This window comes from Nerophis ophidion, linkage group LG06, assembly GCF_033978795.1.
Source record: "Nerophis ophidion isolate RoL-2023_Sa linkage group LG06, RoL_Noph_v1.0, whole genome shotgun sequence".
In the NCBI taxonomy this organism is placed as follows: Eukaryota; Metazoa; Chordata; class Actinopteri; order Syngnathiformes; family Syngnathidae; genus Nerophis; species Nerophis ophidion.
Window position 1 is genome coordinate 49,180,642 of NC_084616.1, and position 21,033 is coordinate 49,201,674.

At 41.0% G+C, this 21,033-nt stretch overlaps 1 protein-coding gene across 5 annotated transcripts; it reads right to left on the reverse strand.

The window, feature by feature from the left end:
* Positions 1–483: 483 nt before the first annotated feature.
* uckl1a (uridine-cytidine kinase 1-like 1a) lies at positions 484–21,009 on the reverse strand. 5 transcript variants are annotated; one of them, XR_009807231.1, is made up of 15 exons: positions 11,574–11,806; positions 10,635–10,822; positions 10,337–10,443; positions 8,698–8,868; positions 5,662–5,733; positions 5,367–5,556; positions 5,214–5,275; positions 4,931–4,947; positions 4,734–4,832; positions 4,561–4,654; positions 2,097–2,159; positions 1,890–2,016; positions 1,601–1,708; positions 1,028–1,184; positions 484–936 (listed from the first exon to the last, which is right to left on the reverse strand). XR_009807231.1 is itself a non-coding variant. In XM_061904068.1 (15 exons), exons 1-15 carry the CDS (start codon positions 20,914–20,916, stop codon positions 854–856), a joined length of 1,554 nt encoding a protein of 517 aa, XP_061760052.1. In that variant the 5' UTR covers positions 20,917–21,009; the 3' UTR covers positions 484–853. The 5 variants fall into 5 exon arrangements, 4 of the variants coding, with proteins under 4 accessions (XP_061760052.1, XP_061760051.1, XP_061760050.1 ...); XM_061904068.1 differs by lacking the exon at positions 11,574–11,806 and adding an exon at positions 20,897–21,009 and having other exon boundaries at positions 1,894–2,016; XM_061904067.1 differs by lacking the exon at positions 11,574–11,806 and adding an exon at positions 20,924–21,004 and having other exon boundaries at positions 1,894–2,016.
* Between the last annotated feature and the right edge of the window lie 24 nt (positions 21,010–21,033).

Here is a 21,033-nt window from a genome sequence, read left to right on the forward strand (position 1 = left end):
TACATTACATCAAAAAAACATATTGTAGTTGTTTGTAGTACATTCTGTTATATTTTTATGTATATAATATGTATTTACGGTATCCAGCAGAATGCTGAAAGTAATGAGTCTGCTAAATAAATATCTTCCTAGGACTTAACATCCTCATATGTGGCCATCACAATTTTGGTTGTTTAGACAACAATGCAACATCTAATCTACAAGACACTAGTTTGCACTTATGAGGACATTATACTGCCAATTAGTGGTGGAGGAAGCGTATATCACATCACATGGGTTCAAGAGAACCGAAAACACATTGAAAAGTTCGGATGGAAACTTCTTTGTGTTTATACCCTTTGGGTTCCAAAGAGCCCAAATAACCAAGATAAATAAAAAATGCATGTCATACAAAATGTTTGGTCTTAGGAGACTACGGTGCTATGTTTCACGCTTGGTTTCGTGTTTTTTTAATTCTCCCCCTAAATTATTCACCTTTAAGACTGATTGCAAGTTTTGTTTAATATATTTTTATCTCCTATTGTGTTTCTAAACTGACTTTCCTTTTTTGTTCTTTGCAATCAAGTATGTTTCTGAGGTCATTTGCTTTCCCGTAATTGTAACTCATTGACCAGAAGCATATTTCCGCAAATAACTTGATGAATGAAAAGCTGGTGCAGTGAAATCCTGAATAACATCATTTGAAACATAACATTGTTATTACATAGAGTAATTGCACCACTTTCTATAAGCACCATAGTTTAAAAATTCTCAGTTGTTAATGATGCACCAAAACTCACCCCCTCAAAGGGTACAGGAGTGTGAGTTGACAATACGCCATAAAGAAAAGAATGTTCAAGTAGTCTTTCGCACATCAGTATGATGGCTGTTCTTGATCCTCTTCATCACTCCATCTGTCAGAGCCATCCGTCCCAAAGTAGCGGTCCCCAAAGTCCCCTAAAAGCACACACCTTTATAATATCTTTCTCAGGTACTCTATAACAATTCAATATTCCACTCGAACCAGAAAGTGTGAGTAATGCCTTACCGATACCGGGGATGACGTGTAAAGAGTCGTCAAGGTCCTTGTCCACAGCTGTGGTGATGATTTTAACCTTTGGGAAGGCGTAGGCCACAGAGTGCACACCGAGCTCTGCCATCAGCAGCGACACCAGCAGGATTTTCTCCTCCTGTACTTCGTGGTCCTGCTCAGTCGCAAACACATCACAGACCAACATTATGACATTTTGTGTAATCGAATGTGACCCAATACGGGCGCTGTATGAAACCGATGTAGTTTGAACTGGTGCACTGAGAGGGTACTGCAGCTCTTCTGAGAATCTTGACATTAAATTTTTGCTTCCAAAATTGTGTAGATAGATAGATAGATAGATAGATAGATAGATAGTATTTTATTGTTTCCTTCAGGAGAGTTCTCTCAGGAAAATTATTGTGCAGTGCATATTACAAGTACAGTAATGAACACAATTGTTATTGATTATTACCTCTTACAAGTGATCATAATATTGTGTCTGCTTGGTGAATATTGGTGTTAAAAAAAGCAATATTGGTAGGTGATCCTGAGGTCTGAAGTAAGGCTAATAATGTCAAGTAAACCCACCAGAAGTACTCGCACTGCCATCATGGCTGCTGCACCAGTCGACACAGTGCTGTCCATTAAGATGACATGATCTTCGCTGATGTCTTTGGGCAGACGCAGGTAATGTAGCTGGGGAGGCCCATAGGAAAAGAGACAGGTTACCATGGTTACAAAACAGGTGGTGTAGTTTCCAAGGAGACGCCCATCATCTGTAGAGAAACAATCGAACCTCTTCCCCTTTTGTTTAATGGGTTTCTTCAGACGTGTATTTTCTGTTAAGAACACTTGCTTCAAAATGAGCAAGACCTACCTACCTCGGGTTCTCCTGAGTCCAGGTTGGTCTGGATGAGGATCTTGCCAATACGCACGTCCTTGCACACAGCCCTCAGGGCTGGCTCCATGGTCTCTCCTGCCCGCAGAATGGACACACCAGTAATCTGTAGACATGAGTTAGCGGAACAGTTCGATGATCGAAAGCCCAAAAGACACACTTGAATAACGAGCAAGAAACACTCACCCCTTTACCTCCAAATCTGTGTCCCTCATACTCATGGCCCTGTGGTGTCTGAACCTTGCAAGGCTGAGACAGAGAAAATACCTTTTATTCATGCGATGCATATTAGGGGTACACAGTAGTACTGTATACACAGTACATTGCCTTTCCTTACATATTGCAGTATTTTCAACAACAAAGCAAGAGTGTGGATTGTTTCTACATGGTGCCACAAACAACCTACACATTAACATGATTGTAGAGGACTTGTTGAGAATTTGTGTCAATGATGCCAGTAAATGGGGAACTCCACTTTTGGGGGGAATTGTGCCTATTATAGGTTGATTGGCAACACTAAAATTGGCCCTAGTGTGTGAATGTGAGTGTGAATGTAGTCTGTCTATCTGTGTTGGCCCTGTGATGGCGACTTGTCCAGGGTATACGCCGCCTTCTGCCCGAATTCAGCTGAGATAGGCTCCAGCACCCCCTGCGACCACAAGCGGTAGAAAAGGGATGGATGGATGGATGGATACACAATTCTTATGTAAGAGAAGGACACATATATTTTTATTATTTTATGCATTCTAAATGTAAATAAATGCGATTAAAAGTTTGCTTACAATGGAGCCAATGGGAGTCGTTCTATTCTGCTCATAAAAATCTCTAAAAACATCATAACACCTCCTTTAAGGTTTTATATACACACTATAAGTACATACTTATGTAGTGTGTATATAAAAACCTTAATGGTGTTGTTCGAATAAAACTCAAGTCACAAAATGTACTTAGAGTATTATTGGCGCGTTTAAACTGATTTTGTCAAGTGATTTATGGCCAGGATAGCGCTGCCTTCGTTGACTCAAATATAAGCCAAATTTGCATTAAATGTGAAATTGTGAAAGTTAAGCAACATTCCAAAAAAAGTTTCCCATTAAATGTAAATGATTTACCAATAATTGGTACCGTAATCCAATTGTCATTAAATCAAATGCGATTATTATTTTTAAGCAGGAGAAACATTGAATTATGTTTAATTTGAGTAAAGTGACTTAAAATTATTTTGAGGAAAGTAATCTCATGGTTTACATAATTATTATCTCCATCAGGCCATTTCCATTTTGGTCCCTTAATGCTCCACAATACTGGAAAAAATTAAATATATTAAAATTAAAAATATCAAACATTTGGGTCAAAAATACTTGTTTTCTTGCCATGTTAATTAGACCAATTACATGATCTCAAGTAATATAAGATATAAATATATAAATATATAAAATCTGAAATATATTACTAAAAATGAATCAACATAAAAATACCAGCCAACAAAACCAGTCAAATATTCTTGTTGTTGTGTTGGCCGATTATTTTGCATTATTTTGGAAAAATATAAATAATACCATTATTAAAAGGTACATACTGATACACATCGTGCTTCAAGTATTGCAGTTGCACAAAATTGAGGATTTAGGTTTTTGTTGTTGTTTTTTTAAGCATATATTACAAAATGTTGGCCCAAATTCAATCATTTTGAAGGATAAAAGTGACAAAATAAACAAAACATTTCATTTGTATGCACTAGCTATGAACATATTCAATGTATAATGAATGAATACTACCATAATTCATATAACAAAATAAATAAAATAAAAAACAGAATGTACACACAATACTATTTTTGTCCAACATGAGTATTTTTGATGTTGTTTTCAGATATTTAATTTTGGTTTCATTTTGCATGTTGTAGTGCATGATCACAGACTGCTTGCAAACCTTGACCCATCCATCCATCCATTTCCTACCGCTTATTCCCTTTGCGGTCGCGGGGGCGCTGGTGCCTATCTCAGCTACAATCGGGCAGAAGGTGGGGTACACCCTGGACAAGTCGCCACCTCATCGCAGGGCCAACACAGATAGACATACAACATGCACACACTAAGGCCAATTTTAGTGTTGCCAATCAACCTATCCCCAGGTGCATGTCTTTGGAGGCGGGAGGAAGCCGGAGTACCCGGAGGGAACCCACGCATTCACAGGGAGAACATGCAAACTCCACACAGAAAGATCCCGAGCCTGGGATTGAACCCAGGACTACTCAGGACCTTCGTTTTGTGAGGCAGACGCACTAACTCCTCTGCCACCGTGAAGCCCTAAACCTTGACCATAACCTATTATTTGATTTCGGCTGGGTTTTCTTCGGCTTCCTCCTACATTCCAAAAACATGCATGTTAAGTTAATTGAAGATTGCCCTTCTCACCCGAAATCAGCTGGGATAACTACTACTAATCCATGATACTAATGAGGACAAGCGGTATGGGAAATGCACTGATGGATCTAGAGCTTGTCAGTAACTTTTGTGACGTTGTTGATAATCAAATTACAGGTTAAAGGTTGCATTGCATATGAAAGACACTTAAAGCATATCAGTCACAGTGGTTTAATTCTAGTACACAAACAGCTCTTTATATGGTGTACTCACTAACTACGCACCTGTGATGACAAAAAGGTAAGTGCATGTTCTATAAGAAGGCGCATCAATCTCTTTGAGTAGAAGATGAACTCATCTCTGCTGGTTTCTTTATTCCTGCAGAGAAGACAAATCAAGTTGTACATCCGGGATGATTTCAATTCACCCACAAAATCGCAGAAGCAGGCATCGCTACCTGATGATGGTGTGGACGCCTCTGACTCGTGGCGTGCTCTCCAACACACTGAGCGTCTGTGGCAGTGGTTGTGTCTGCTGAGCGGATGCTAGAAGCGCCCTAATCAAAAAAGACATCAAAATTGTGTGACTTGACCGCAGAGAAGACAAAGATAGAGTTACATGCACTAGTTAACTACAAAATGCACATTAGCGTACCTGACACTGAGCTCACGCTGCATAAAGAGAAAATAGCAGATGATATAAAAAAATGTGAAAAGAAAGTAGCTTTAAGTTGGTTCCATGTGTCAACAACATCATGAAGTGCTCAAATCTGACTAGCAATTTAAAGTAGTGTATTAAAATAGAACTTGACCCAAGGAAATAACAGTGTTTTTGAAATAAGAAAAACTTCTGGTAACTTTTTTGAATTTTTTTCTCGGTACAGCATTCACCCACAAGATGGCGCCACTGTCTCATGTTCACGTAATGTTCCTCTTACCTCCTCCAGTTGACTGTGCACATGCTGGACTATCAGATCGATGGCCACCATATTGCAGCCACCTTGAAGAGAAGTCAGTAAGAGGAGGTGTGAACGGTGCTTTCTTTGTAATACAGTGATAAAGTTGCATACAAAAAAAAATGTTGTTTCAACCTCGTGGCACAACAATGTCCGCCAGTCTCATGGCTGGCTCGATGTACTGCTCAAAGGCGGGCTTTACAAACTTGTTGTATTGCTTGATGACACCTTCGATGTCCCGCATGCGCTCCGTGATATCCCTACGGAGGCGACGGACCAGTCGGATGTCTGAATCTGTGTCCACAAAGATTTTCATGTCCAGGAGCTGCAGTTGAAATGGTCAATCACATGTTCAGTTCGATTAATATTTACCACATTCAATAAAAAGTTAAACCCGGAGATATACTTTATTCCAAACATGTCACTTTACCTGAAGAAGATCTTTATCTGCAAAAGCCATGATTCCTTCACATATAATTACACTTGCACCATATACGTTCTTCTGTAGGGGAGACACACACAGGAGTCTTCAGAGAGAACATGTTGACTAATTCAGTAACATTAATAATACAAAATAATTTCACTTTTTGAATGTAACTATTAAAATAGGTTAACTTTTCAAAATATTATGTTTTATTGACAAGTATGTGGACATGATTATCACATTGTTCTCAACATGATGAGCGCGCTCTGTCTTTTATTTAAAAAGGACTTAAATCTTTTGTGCTCCTAACCCTGATAGATAATAATGAAATACTTGGAAATTTAAAAAAAATACACAATTAGCAAACATAAAAGGTAGGAAGGTTAACATTAGGGTTGGGTATCGTTTGAATTCAAACGATTCCGATTCCGATTCTTTGTTTCGATTCCGATTCTTTCTTTAAAAACATTTTTTTTAAAAAGGCTGGGTTCAAAATAAGTTTTGGATGTTTTAAATGAGCTAACTAACCTACAATCTTTCTGAATGAAATAGTCTGACATTCTCCATCAATTTTAATTCTATTAACTTTTTATGAACTTTACTATAAATTCCTCACAGAGCTGATTTCACTGAGCTCTGTAATGATGTTACACTTCTCCACCTTGTACCATGCCGGGATCAATGTGTTTGAAAGGTAGTCCCTGGAAAGTGGTATGTATTTTGGGTTGAGAGTTTTCACCATATCCCTGCAAACATAAACAAACATGTAAAGTTGCTGTTACTGTTTAGCCCAGTATCAATTAGCTTAGCTCTAACGTTATTGCTTAACTAACCTAAATGTTGGAGATTCCACCTCAGAAAAGGGATGCAGTCTTTTGATTATGTGTGCAGTGACCTTTCTGTGCCACTATGGTGAACGGAGTACACAGAGCGCATCGCGGAGCCTGGCTAGCAGGTTGTAAATTGTCTATGAAAAAATACGCGGGATAATTTGTTAGCTGCCTCAACGTTGGCGCAAAACACATTATCTATTGCATATATATTGTTTTACTTATCGGATTTTGCACTGCAGTGCAGTCACCGAGGTGCCAGGCTGGGCGTCGGAGCCGGAGCCAGAGGAAGAGGCAGAGGAGGACGGTCGGCGCAGCGCGTCGAAGACGGGACACGCATTTATGTGTACTCCATGAACTCTTAGGTGCTTTATCATGTTCGACGTGCACCCTCCTAAGCACGAAACAGTCCTGTCGCACATGTTGCATTTCGCCGATATTTCATTTTTTTTTGTAAAATAAAGCCACACTTTCGACCGCCGACGACCGCTATCCATGCTTGACTGACTCGCTCGGCTACATAGGCTCGGCTATGCTAACACTTCCGGCGGTGGGCGCTTCTTCAAGGTGTTCAACGGCTTCTTCTTCCGGGTCGGCGGACATTTTTTTTCCGGTCGGCGGACTGGGTATCGAAACTAGGAATCGGAATTTAAACTTTTGAACGATACCGCGAGAATCGGAAAGTTAGTCCCGGTTCCAATCGATACTCGATACTCGATACCCAACCCTAGTTAACATAGATTTAAGTCCTGGCCTGTATTATCTGCATCCTCCTTAAAAGAGGACATATTCTCCTTTTATCACATTTTCAGACTTACTGCATATTTTAGATGTTGTACAGTACTCGTTATACCTGATGAGATTGGACTGTTTTTAGGTTATATGTGGTTCAAATACAATTCCTAAATCTTGTTAAAGGTTGGGTACGAGAACTTCACAAGATTTCTACAAGGTCTTGCATATTTCTTTAGGAGGACCAGATCGCTACCTTTCACATTGCACATTGTTAATTGTTACAGGGGTGTGACTATCCATTGAGAAACAAAGGACAATTGAGGAAAAAAAAGTGGAATATTTCTATCAGCACATACTGTAGTGCTGCTAGCAAACCCCGAAAACATTTTTTTGAAAATCAAGGCTACATTTTCTGCTATTGGGTTGAATTCTACACTTTATTTTACCTTGAAATTCATTCTCATTTACCAACTTCTTTTGGATGTCTTTTTGACACATAAATGTCCAATTATGTAACATACCACATATGTACTATGTAAAATGTAATGTATAAAAACCATGCAAAGAACTCAGAAAACGTTTTCCATTTGGCAACTCTGTCCTGTAGCAAGGTCCGTGGGTAATATATTCCGGTTATGTGACCTCTGTCGAAAATAAAGGTTGAAAATATACTTTCTCGCTGGCTACTAGTAAATACTCTACAACTTCAACTGTTTCTGAACTAACAGTGTTCGGATTGTAGTCATCCAAATATTATTCAGCAAAATAGACAGCCGTCAACGTTGTGACTCAGAGAGCGAATGGAGTCGACAACAAGTAAGCTAGCTAGATGGTTAGCTAACAAGAGCACTTGTTTTGGTCCTCCTGATCACCTCCTCGTACTGCAACTCAGTGCGGCGTTTAGGCAAGAGAAACAGCAAGTAACTGTGGCTGAGGCGAAAGTTCAGCAAATATAATTTACAATATATTTGTATTTATAATGTCATAAAAAAAAGCCAAAGTGATATTTTTACATGAAAATTGATGTTTAAAAACACAAATTTCCGCGTTCCCGCACATGCCTTTCTATGGCATATCCAATTGGAATTAGCATCAAGCTAGCGCATTTTGGAAAAGAGGAGCCTTACTGTATGATAGTAGTTCCAACAGATTACGGTCAGTGCCTAAAAAACGTACAGAATTTGATACCCATACCAGGTCCGTGTACAGTATGTCTTGCCTGCTGTCTAGCAGTAAGTGCTGCTCAGCAGAGTTCATTGTCACATTTTCTAGGGCTAAACCTCGGCCCCTTAATAATCGCAACAGACGCGAAGTCGGGCAGAGAGGCTACCAAATGTGAGCCTTTTGACCAAAAGGAATATGAGGCAGATTTGACCTGTACTCAACTTTGATATTTATGGAGTATTTCATTAAAATTAATTTAAAAGGTGCCCCACTGAGGCACTGGTCCCTTTAAGCTTAAAAACACCACACTCACCCAGTCTTTTTGTCGTCTGTGGGTGGTGAAGTCATACACAGGAATTTTCACACTTTTTCCTTGCTTCAGCTTCCGCAGGGTGGCAACCAGCAGCTCAAAGTCGAAGGCTCCCGGATGATCGAAGTTGTAATCGTTACTTGCGGCCAAGGCTTGTTCCTCAGGATATAAATCCTGTCAAACCCAACAGACTGTCACTTAGTTGTTTAGCAGATGAAGCATGTCAAGCACATTAAAGAAAAATATCTGTCATCTGCAACTTTGACAAAGGAAAACTGCAATTTTTGTGGAATTTTGCCCATCATCCACAATTCCTACATGAGACAAGAACACACTGTGTGTTGTAGATAGGAAAAAGCCACTAGTACGAAGCAACTAAGAATGGGGATTCATCTTTTTAGTCCATTAAAGCCCTTTAAAACATCAAACAACTTATAACAACGCTCCATTTATATGCCATGACCTACAGTATATATTGACCAAGCTATAAAGACATCGTTAATGTAAAAGCTAACATAGTGGTATAGTGACCTTGCTCACATCATCATGCTCACACTGCTTTTTCAACCACTAGTGAGAGGTAATGCTAGTTACTTGAGCTGCTTCTGCTGTATTGCCTTTTAGTCTGGAAAAGTTAATGACAGGATCTAAATCATGCCTCTCACCTGTATAGTAGAAGATAGTGGCACCAGGCCGAGAATTTGGTCAACATTGAAATTCCGCACGCGACGCTAAAAATTCAGACAGACTGAAATAGGGGATTTTGGCTATCAACTTGACTCTCAATTAATGGAATAAAACCCAACAACATTGCTACGAAGACTGAGCAAGATGCTCATTTGTTATCTGAGGAGTGAGGATTAAGTCTTTTGCTGAAAGACACAACCATCCCAACAGTTGTCATTCCAGTGAGAGCGGACATTTTAAGTGACAGTTTTATGTTCTTATCTTGTCCCTGAAACAATTAGCACTTAGCATAAGTGCGACATGATAATGCTCCAAGGTTCTTACAAAGCCTAGAATGATTACATACATACATTGTTGCTCATTTTGACAAAACAGTCTTGGGTAAAATAAACACAAAAGTATTTATTTTAAATACATCAGAGCAGGCGGGATGTCATTCGAAAAGGAATGACACAGAAGTTACAGGCAGCAGTCTTGGCTGCGACGGCTCAGCAGAGGGGCAGGAGGCTTGCCGACACAGCATGTTCGAGAATGCCCACATAAGTATGTGACAAATGGCCTACTGTTAAAAAGCACAGCATTGAGAGGCATCCAAAACGGTGTGCAAGCTCTCGCCCAAATGCTTTAGTATTAACATCCATCTATCCATTTTCTACCGCGTGTCTCTTTTGGAGTCACGGGGGGTACTGGAGCCGATCGCAGCTGCATTCGGCCGGTAGACGGGGTACACCCTGTATAAGTCGCCACCACATAACAGGGAGTATCAAGACCAGTATCCAAAATTGTTTGTAAGTCAGAAAAGTGAAAACTATCACAGGTACTCTTTAAATAATAGCCCTGAGGCATAAAACAATGTAATCTGTATTACTGAAAACTATTTGAACACCGTCTGTTGATATCTGCTTACTTTGAAAACATCATGAACAAAGTATATTGACATGCACGAATGACTTACCTTGTAGAAGGAATCCATGGACAGTAGCACCACCCAGGGCACATCGAGAGCCTCAATGATTTTATTGGCTACGGTCGTCTTCCCTGAGGCACTGCCCCCACATAACCCTGCCGATACACACAGCACTCTATTTCAGAAGACCATTATATGTGTTTTGCAGAGTGTGTCTAATGTTGTTGGGCCGCATGCGTATGTCACAGCAGTTACGTGTTTAAGTGGGACAAGCAGAAATGCTGTGCAGCTCAACAAAAAAAGTGGCAAGCTAAGAAAGTCAAAACAACTTCACTGAGCATCATACCGATGACAAAGGCCTCTTTGGACTGCGCTCCATGCTCATCGTACCAGGGAGGTCGGCCAGCGGTGTAGATTGTGCGGGTGCCTGTGCGAAGCAAGGGGGGCTCTGTTTTACTCAGCGAAGTAGTGCTCTTTCTGCGGGGTGCACCTGCGGGGGGCAGGAGCCGGTCCAAAGAGTCCTCTCCGCTCCCGCTGGAAAACGAGTACGCAAGTTAGAACCTGAACGTTACACTACACAAGCTTCTGTCATATAAACAACAAAAAATAAGTGGTTATATGTACTTTTATCAGTTTCAAATTATTAATTTTGACGGGAGTGAGATATTGCACCAACATTTGTAAAAGAATACCGGTTCAGTAATCACCAGATCAGTATAGGGACAACAGGCAGGTGGAAGTAATACATTTAGTTACATTATGTATCAAAACAATGATGACCAGTATGGAAACATCAGGACAGACACAGGATAGCAGAAACCAAGTGAAACTGTCAACTCTGAAAATATGGTAAACTCTTAACACTTTTAACACCACTTATTAAGTGATATATTTTTTTTACAACATAAAGTTGCATTGTGTAAGTGGTACCAGCTGTGAAACCACATAAATTCTAATCTCATTATCTTCTCAGCTGAAATTAGAATTAATTTATGAAGCTAAACTACATATAGGAAAATTATGAATAAGAAGTGTTTTGCATACTCTTGTTGACGACTGATACACATTTTAGGGAACCATCAGAGAGACTACCCACAAAAAAAAAACTTGTGCTGTCGCTCACATGCATCATAAACCTACGCCGCCTGTGACCTCTCAGATACCCCTGCTGAGAAGACTATTTATAGCTCACACAACACACACAACAAACAAGTTAACATTTTTCGCAATAAAAGCAGCATCTTGCTTGTATTATACAAGAAACATCAATGCAGGCGGGTCATACCTGGAGTCGGACCTCAGAGACCAACAGCCAGAGATTCTGGCACCTGTACAGTCGAGTAAGGTTCTATCCGCTTCGGATGACAACCTGTTGTTGTCCATCTTGCCTTGGCAAATGTATCTTTGGCTCTAATGTGAATGAATATAGCACTAGGCATACAGTACAATACCAGCCTCCTTTTCTGTCACGTCCATGCGTCCTCGACACTCTCTGACATTGTGTGCATGGAAGACACTTAAGAGGATCAGTGTAACACTGGCAGCAAATAGCTGCTTGGCTGGTATTATTAGAGGCACCTAGAAGTAAAAGAAGAGGACAGGATAATGTCTTTTGCTGATCCTTTTTTGCTGGTCAATAATCAGAGTCACACAAACGGCTAAATTTGACAAAAAAACTCAAATACAGAACACGGGCAAGCCTCAACCATCTTCAGCTTCACATCCCTGCTAGACCAGACACAGAGACAACAGTTGTAATAATCTTTGACATAATGTAAAATTGATAGTCTCATGTTTTTGGACTATGAGGAGAAGCCGAAGTATCTGGAAAATCAAGGAGAACATGCTAACTCCTCAGAAAGATCAAAGAAGAGATGGCAACCCAGAACCTTATCGCTGTTTGGCGGCAATACTAACCACTGCTTCACTGTGCAGAACAATCAAGAAAATAGACAAAAGTGATAATTGTATCTTTTTTTTTTAATTGATGTTTGATTGTCTCTCATTACATGCTCACAAGGGCCTGTTTAGCCGCTTGGTGGCAGAATTGAAGGTTGTTTGCTGTAATTTCATTAGAAGGCCTAATTTAAGAACACATCCAATAAACATTTTACTTCAAGGCTTTGAACTGACATTGAAACATACAGTGCAGCCAGAAAGTATTCGCAGCGTTTTATTTTTTTCACATTTTGTTATGTTACACGCTCATTCCAAAATGTTTAACTTTGCAAATGTACTGTATTGGAAATAAAAAGAATAAGAAATCACATATACATAATTATTCACAGCTTTTTTTCTAAACTTTGCTGACGCACCATTTGGCAACAATTACAGCCACAAGTATTTTTGAAAACGATCCCACAACCTTGGAACACCTAAATGTTTGCAGTTTTGCCCATTCCTCTTTGCAGCAGCTCTCAAGCGCCATCAGGTTGGATGAGAAGCCATCTCTACAGCAATTCACCAATCAGGCCTGTATGGTATAGCGCATACTTGCCAACCTTGACACATCCGATTTCAGGAGGTGGGGGTTGGGGTGGGTGCGTGGTCGGGGGTGGGGCAGGGGCGTAGTTGGGGGTGTGGTTAAGAGGGGAGGAGTATATTTACAGCTAAAGAAAGTATTTCATATATATATATATATATATATATATATATATATATATATATATATATATATATATATATATATATGAGAAATACTTGAAATTCAGTGTTCATTTATTTACACATACACACACATAGCACTCATCTACTCATTGTTGAGTTAGGGGTTGAATTGTCCACCCTTGTTCTATTCTCTGTCACTATTTTTCTAACCATGCCGAACATCCTTTCTGATGATGCATTGCTGTGTGGCACGCACAAGAGTCGTTTCATCAAATGCACTAGAGTCTGGAATCTTCCATCTCTCCCTAGTATGGGCCAAAACCGGTCAATATTTTCTTCCTGAGGAGGATCTTCACTGCCAAGCAATTGGTAGTCCACTACTTCTCCCCGGAGGCTATCCAGGTCCAATTGCAGCTGCGGCTTAGAACTTACAAGCGTATTTCTTCATCTTACTCGTCGTCGGCGTCGCTATGGCTGTATCTTCCTCTTTCTTCTAAAAGCCGTAGATGTTATTATCACATATGCATGTACAGTAGATGGCAGTATGGTCTTGTTTAAGAGTGTCACAACATTGCGGTTTACAGCAGACGAACTGCTTTACGGTAAACGAAAACGTGACTGCTGTCGTTGTGTGTTGTTACCGCGCTGTGAGGACGTTAATGAAACTGCCTAACAATAAACCCACATAAGAAACCAAGAACTCGCCCTCGATCATTCTACAGTTATAACGTCATTGGGCAGGCACGTTGTTTATATTGTGGGAAAGCGGACGTGAAAACAGGCTGTCGACACGTCACTCAGGTCCGCATAGAGCTGGAGAGGGCGTGGCCCCCAGCTCCGCCTGAATTTCGGGAGATTTTTGGGAGAAAATTTGTCCCAGGAGGTTTTCGGGAGAGGCGCTGAATTTCGGGAGTCCCCCGGAAAATCCGGGAGGATTGGCAAGTATGGTATAGCGGCCGAACGGAAGCCATTTCTTAGTTAGCCAAAATGCACTTGATTGACTCCAGGACCATGACAAACAAAATTCTCTGGTCTGACGAGACCAGGATTTACATCTTTGGTATGTGGAGGAGCAGCGGCTTTAGTTTGAGCTCCTCCTGGATGACAAAGCTTCTCACCCTATCTCTAAGGGAAAGCCCCGCCACCCGCCGGAGGAAGCTTATTTCGGCCGCTTGTACCTGTGGTCTTGTCCATTCAGTCATAACCCAAAGCTCATGACCATAGGTGAGGATGGGAACGTAGATCGATTAGTAAATTGAGAGCTTCCGCCTCAGCTCCTTCTTCACCAGGGATCGATACAGCGTCCGCATTATTGAAGACGTCGCACCCATCCACCTGTCGACTTCACGGTCCACTCTTCCCTCACTCGTGAACAAGACTCCGAGGTACTTGAACTCCTCCACTTGGGGCAAGATCTCCTCCCCAACCCGCAGATGGAACTCAACCTTTTTCCGGGCGACAACCATCGACTCAGACTTAAAGGGGAACATTATCACAATTTCAAAAGGGTTAAAAACAATAAAAATCAGTTCCCAGTGGCTTGTTGTATTTTTTGAATTTTTTTTCAAAATTTTACCGGTCCCGGAATATCCCTAAATAAAGCTTTAAAGTGCCTTAATTTCGCTATCTTCGAAACCATTATCCATTTCCCTGTGACGTCATACAGGGCTGCCAATACAAACAACATGGTGGTTACCACAGCAAGATATAGCGACATTAGCTCGGATTCAGACTCGGATTTCAGCGGCTTAAGCGATTCAACAGATTACGCATGTATTGAAACAGATGGTCGGAGTATGGAGGCAGATAGCAAAAACGAAATTGAAGAAGAAATTGAAGCTATTGAGCGAATAGCTATTGACGCTATTCGGCCATAGCGTGGGTGTACCTAATGAAGTGGCCCATAGCATGGCTGCCTTATTAGCATCGCCGGTAAAATGTGCAGACCAAACGATCAGGACGTTCGCATCTTGTGACACTGGAGCAACTTAAATCCGTCGATTGGTAAGTGTTTGTTTCGCATTAAATGTGGGTATCTAGTTTCAAATGTACATACAGCTAGCGTAAGTAGAATGTTAGCATCGATTAGCATAGCATGTTAGCATCGATTAGCTGGCAGTCATGCCGTGACCAAATATGTCTGATTAGCACATAAGTCAACAACATCAACAAAACTCACCTTTGTGATTTCGTTGACTTAATCGTTGCACATGCATCTGCAGGTTATCCATACATCTCTGTGCCATGTCTGTCTTAGCATCGCCGGTCAAATGTGAAGACACTCTGGTACATTCAATGGGGGTCTGGCGGCAGATTTCCTGCCAGTGGTGCAACTTGAATCCCTCCCTGTTAGTGTTGTTACACCCTCCGACAACACACCGACGAGGCATGATGTCTCCAAGGTTCCAAAAAATAGTCAAAAAAATGGAAAATAACAGAGCTGAGACCCGGTGTTTGTAATGTGAAAATGAATATGGCGGGTCTGTTACTACGGTGACGTCACGTTCTGACGTCATCGCTAAAAGACCGATGAACAGAAAGGCGTTTAATTTGCCCAAATTCACCCATTTAGAGTTCGGAAATCGGTTAAAAAAATACATGGTCTTTTTTCTGCAACATCAAGGTATATATTGACGCTTGCATAGGTTTGGTGATAATGTTCCCCTTTAAAGGTGCTGATTCCTATCTCAGTCGCTTCACACTTGGCTGCGAACCAATTCAGTGAGAGCCAGATGAAGCCATCAGGACCACAGCATCTGCAAAAAGCAGAGACCTAATCCTGCAGCCAACAAAACAGATACCCTCATCGCCTCGACTGCGCCTAGAAATTTTGTCCATAAAAGTTATGAACATAATCGGTGACAAATGGCAGCCTTAGTGGGGTCCAACCCACACTGGAAACGGGTCCGACTTACTTACAATGCGGACCAAGCTCTGACACTGATCATACAAGGAGCAGACCGCCACAATCAGACAGTCCGTTACCCCATACTCTCTGAGCACTCCCGATAGGACTTCCCGGGGTACACAGTCGAAAGCATTCTCTAAGACCACAAAGCACATGTAGACTGGTTGGGCAAACTCCCATGTACCCTCAAGGAACCTGCCGAGAGTATAGAGCTGGTCCACAGTTCCACGACCAGGACGAAAACCACACTTTTTCTCCTGAATCCGAAGTTCGACTATACGGCGTAGCCTCCTCTTCAGTACACCTGAATAGACCTTACTGGGAAGGCTGAGGAGTGTGATCCCACGATAGTTGGAACACACCCTCCGGTTCCCCTTCTTAAAGAGAGGAACCACCACTCCAGTCTGCCAATCCAGAGGTACCGCCCCCGATGTCCACGTAATGTTGCAGAGTCTTGTCAATCAAGACAGCCCCACAGCATCCAGAGCCTTAAGGAACTCCGGGCGGGTCACATCCACCCCTGGGGCCTTGCCACCAAGGAGGATTTTAACTACCTCGGCAACCTTAGCCCCAGAAATAGGAGAGCCCACCACAGATTACCCAGGCACTGTTTCCTAATAGGAAGACGTGTCGGTACGATTGAGGAGGTCTTTGAAGTATTCCCTCCACCGTTCCACAACATCCACAGTCGAGGTCAGCAGAACAACATCTCCACCATACATGGTGTTGTCATTGCACTGCTTCCCTTTCCTCAGGCAGATGGTGGTCGAGAAGCGCTTCGAAGCCATCTGGAAGTTGTTTTCCATGGCTTCCCCGAACTCCTCCCATGTCCAAGTTTTTGCCTCCGCGACCGCTGAAGCTGCACACCACTTGGCCTGTCGGTACCTCTCTGCTGCCTCCGGAGTCCTATGAGCCAAAAGAACCCGACAGGACTCTTTCTTCAGCTTGACGGCATCCCTCACTGCTGGTGTCCACCAGCGGGTTCTAAGATTACCGCCACGACAGGCACCAACCACCTTGCGGCCACAGCTCTAATCGGCTGCCTTGACAATAGAGGAACACCTTCCAATCGGACTCAATGTCCAACACCTCCCTCGTGACATGTACAAAGTTCTTCCGTAGGCGTGAATTGAAACTCTATCTGACAGGAGACTCTGCTAGGCGTTCCCAGCACACCCTCACAATGCTTCTGGGCCTGCCAGGTCTGTCTGGCATCGTCCCTCACTATTGTAGCCAACTCAACACCAAGTGGTGATCGGTAGAAAGCTCCACCCCTCTCTTCACCCGAGTGTCCAAAACTTGAGACCGCAAATCCGATGACACAATTACAAAGTCGATTATGGAACTGCGGCCTAGGGTGTCCTGGTGCCAAGTGCACATATGAACACCATTATGTTTGAACATGGTGTTTGTTATGGACAATCTGGGACGAGCACAAAAGTCCAATAACAAAACACCACTCGGGTTCAGATCCGGTCGGCCATTCTTCCCAATCACGCCTCTCCAGGTTTCACTGTTGTTGCCAATATGAGCGTCCAAGTCCCCCAGTAGAACGAGGGAATCACCCGGGGGACCACTCTCAAGTACTCCCTCCAGTAAGCATAAACAAAAGTCAGGACCCGTACCCCCACCCGAAGGCGGAGGGAAGCTACCCTCTCTTCCACTGGGTTGAACTCCAATGTGCAGGGTCTGAGCCCGGGGCCAACAAGAATTGCCACCCCAGCCCGTCGCCCCTCACTGCTGGCAACGCCAGAGTTCAAGAGAGGGTCCAGAACAGAACATATTTTGCTTTATTCAATATTGACGTATTACTTGCCACTGTATGTTGTAATTTTTTTATTGACATTTCCAGTTAATTTTCTAATCTATTATTACACCCAAAATTCGGTTTCAACAACTCTTTCAATGTCTACTTCATCTATTTGTATTTGAATTTCTCTCTGACTGTTATCATCCATCTATTTTTCTACTGCTTCTCCCTTTCCGGGTTGCGGGGGGTGCTGGAGCCTATCTCAGCTGCATTCGGGCGGAAGGCGCGGTACATCCTGGACAAGTCGCCAACTCATTGCAGGGCCAACATGGACAGACAGACAACATTCACACTCACATTCCCACACTTGGGCCAATTTAGTGTTGCCAATCAACCACACAGAAAGATCCCAAACCCGGGTTTGAACTCAGGACTACTCTGGACCTTCGTATTGTGACCTAATAGCATTAATTTAGTTTTGCTGACATTCAAAGACAGTCAGTTTTTTTAAACAAATTTAAGTTCCACAATAATCCATAAAGTTGCTTTGACGTAAGATAAAATCCACTGACAAGCTTGTAGTCGCTGTCTGACGTCACTTCATCGAAGCATGATTGCGACATGGCATTAATAGACACTTTGTTTAATTGTGTTAAAGTTCTGTCTCTACACAACAACTTCACGATTGAAAATTACAATTGATCTTTTTATTTGTATTGTTCAAACAACACAGGTCATAGGTGGGTAGCTGTCAATCTCCGGTCAGTCACTCAACTACGTCTGTGTAAAACATAAACACAAAACTCGTTCTATTGTTTCAAAATACACGCCAACACAACATGTTAATATATTGTATTGACTTATAACATATATTTGATATGATGTATCATTTAACAGGTATCTGATCTGTACATGAATGTTAAATGATAAATTATATTTCCAGGTGAGTGTAATTGTAATGGATAGAAACAGAGATGGGTCGGTGAGCTTTTTACAAGATGATGACATAAGAACTGCATTAGCAAACATAGTTGACTTGTTTAGAACTTAAAAAGCAGGTGTTGATAAAATATTTCCCTGCTGAGATGTTACATCATGATGTGAACCTGCGCACTATCTTGTGCTAATAAAAAACAGTAATATTAAATGCATTTTTCCAACATCTTTATTTACACCAATTACATATAGTCTCGGTAAGAATACAGAAAAATTACGGTATCGATAACGAATGTCGATAAGGATATCGCATCGATAACATCTTAACGATATAGAGCCCTATCTGGGATGCCTGCAATTTTTTGCTAACAGTCGGCCAACAACATATCCTCTGTTGTCCACACATAAGTGTCTCCAATTTCACTGCACAACACAACACCTTCCTCCTTCTCGCCTTTCAGGTTCGGTACGTTCACGAACATGAGAACTCAGAAAATCAATAATGTGAACAAATAACATTAAAGGGGAACTGCACTTTTTGGGAATTTTGATCCTGATGAATCCTGATGAGCGACAGCCACACATCTGTTTGTTTGTTTTTTGCATTCTTTTTGGTAATAATAGTGAATTGTGAAGTGAATTATATTTATATAGCGCTTTTCTCTAGTGACTCATAAGCTAATAAGCTCGTTCGAGGTGGCTAGCAACTAGGGCTGTGGGAAAAAATCGATTCGAATGCGATGTGCGATTCAGAATCGATTCTCATTTGAAAAAAATTTATTAAAAAAAAAAAAAAAATATATATATATATATATATATATATATGTATATATATATATATATATATATATACATTTTTTTATCAATCCAAACAACAAAAAAATACAGCAATACCATAACAATGCAATCCAATTCCAAAACCAAACCTGACCCAGCAACACTCAGAACTGCATTAAACAGAGCAATTGAGAAGACACAAACACGACACAGAACAAACCAAAAGTAGTGAAACAAAATAGAATATTATCAATATTAGTTATAATTTCAGCATCGCAGTGATTAAAAATCCCTCATTGACATTATCATTAGACATTTATAAAAAAAAAGAACAATAGTGTCACAGTGGCTTACACTTGCATCGCATCTCATAAGCTTGACAACACACTGTGTGCAATGTTTTCACAAAGATAAAATAAGTCTTATTTTTGGTTCGTTTAATAGTTAAAACAAATTTACATTATTGCAATTAGTTGATCAATCATTTTCCTTTACAATTATAAAAGCTTTTTTAAAAAAATGTACTACTCTGCTGGCATGTCAGCAGACTCGGGTAGATCATGCTGAAATCCTATGTATTGAATGAATACAGAATCGTTTTGAATCGGAAAAATTTCGTTTTTGAATCGAGAATCGAATCGAATCGAATCAAATAAAGCGATATAATATCGAATCGTGACCCCAAGAATCGATTTTGAATCGAATCGTGGGACACCCAAAGATTTGCAGCCCTAATAGCAACGCAGCTAATGTGAGGAATCCATTCTGCTAAACCACACTAAATATGCATCTAAAAACCGCCAATATTACTTAATTTATGTTCCGTCACCTGTATAATAACCAAGTTGTAGCAACATTACTTGCAGCACGCAAATAAAACGTTGATGGAGAGGTTTGAAGCTGGTTTAGAGAGGGATTTGAAGGCTACAATGGTGATTCCAATTAGCCGCATCCTGCAAGCATTTTGTTTGTCTTTAGAATCCTAAAAAAAAATACATATGCCTTCTTGTTTCAGTGAATGACATTTCAGAAAACGTGCTGTCCCCTTTAACACCAGCAGGTCATTACAATACAAATGACACATTGGTTTAAAATATGTTCAGGATGCATCTTGGTAAATGTGGGAGTAAAGATTTTATGAGCATATTAAGGTTTGATATGATGTAATTATTTTATGTGGTGTGTGTTGGACCTTTTGCCAGCCTAGTTATGTAATTAGGTGAATGTTTAACTTACAAATACATCTATAGAGACATAAATACATATTAATAGTCAAAAGTGATTGTAGTCCAGCTATATTTAATATACCGTTGTGGAAATAGTCTAATCTTATTGTGTAACAGTTATGTGTGACGCAGAAAGGCGCGTCATCAGCTCAGCTACTTTTGAGGCGCTCGAGTCTCACTCAAAGCATTTTGTTCGTCCATAACCACTAAATTTAAATTTGATTTGAAAAAAATAAAATTGACAGTCAAATGTTTTAATCAAATATGTAAATACAATGTATTTCAGAGCGAGAGCGAGAGAGAGATGGACTCCCAAGGACACAACAGCGTGACAAACAAAAAAAAGACAATGATTGAGATGCTACAACAAATGTGTACAGTTAAAAACATGTTTGGTCATGTACCTGTCGGAGCGACACGACATTATTTACCCGCACTTCGTTTCCAGGCAGACCTTAGGAGGTCCGAACCGGCGTCGACTGTCAGAAGCCATGGATGGATACTTCCTCACTGACGCATCATGGGTAATGTAGTTTATACA

Coding starts and splice junctions, on each gene's coding strand:
- uckl1a (XM_061904066.1), bottom strand. CDS start 11,671: ATGGACAACAACAGGTTGTCATCCGAAGCGGATAGAACCTTACTCGAC. Junction 10,823..11,573: donor TCTCTGAGGTCCGACTCCAG/GTATGACCCGCC, acceptor CTCGTTTTCCAG/CGGGAGCGGAGAGGACTCTT. Junction 10,444..10,634: donor CAAAGAGGCCTTTGTCATCG/GTATGATGCTCA, acceptor GTGTATCGGCAG/GGTTATGTGGGGGCAGTGCC.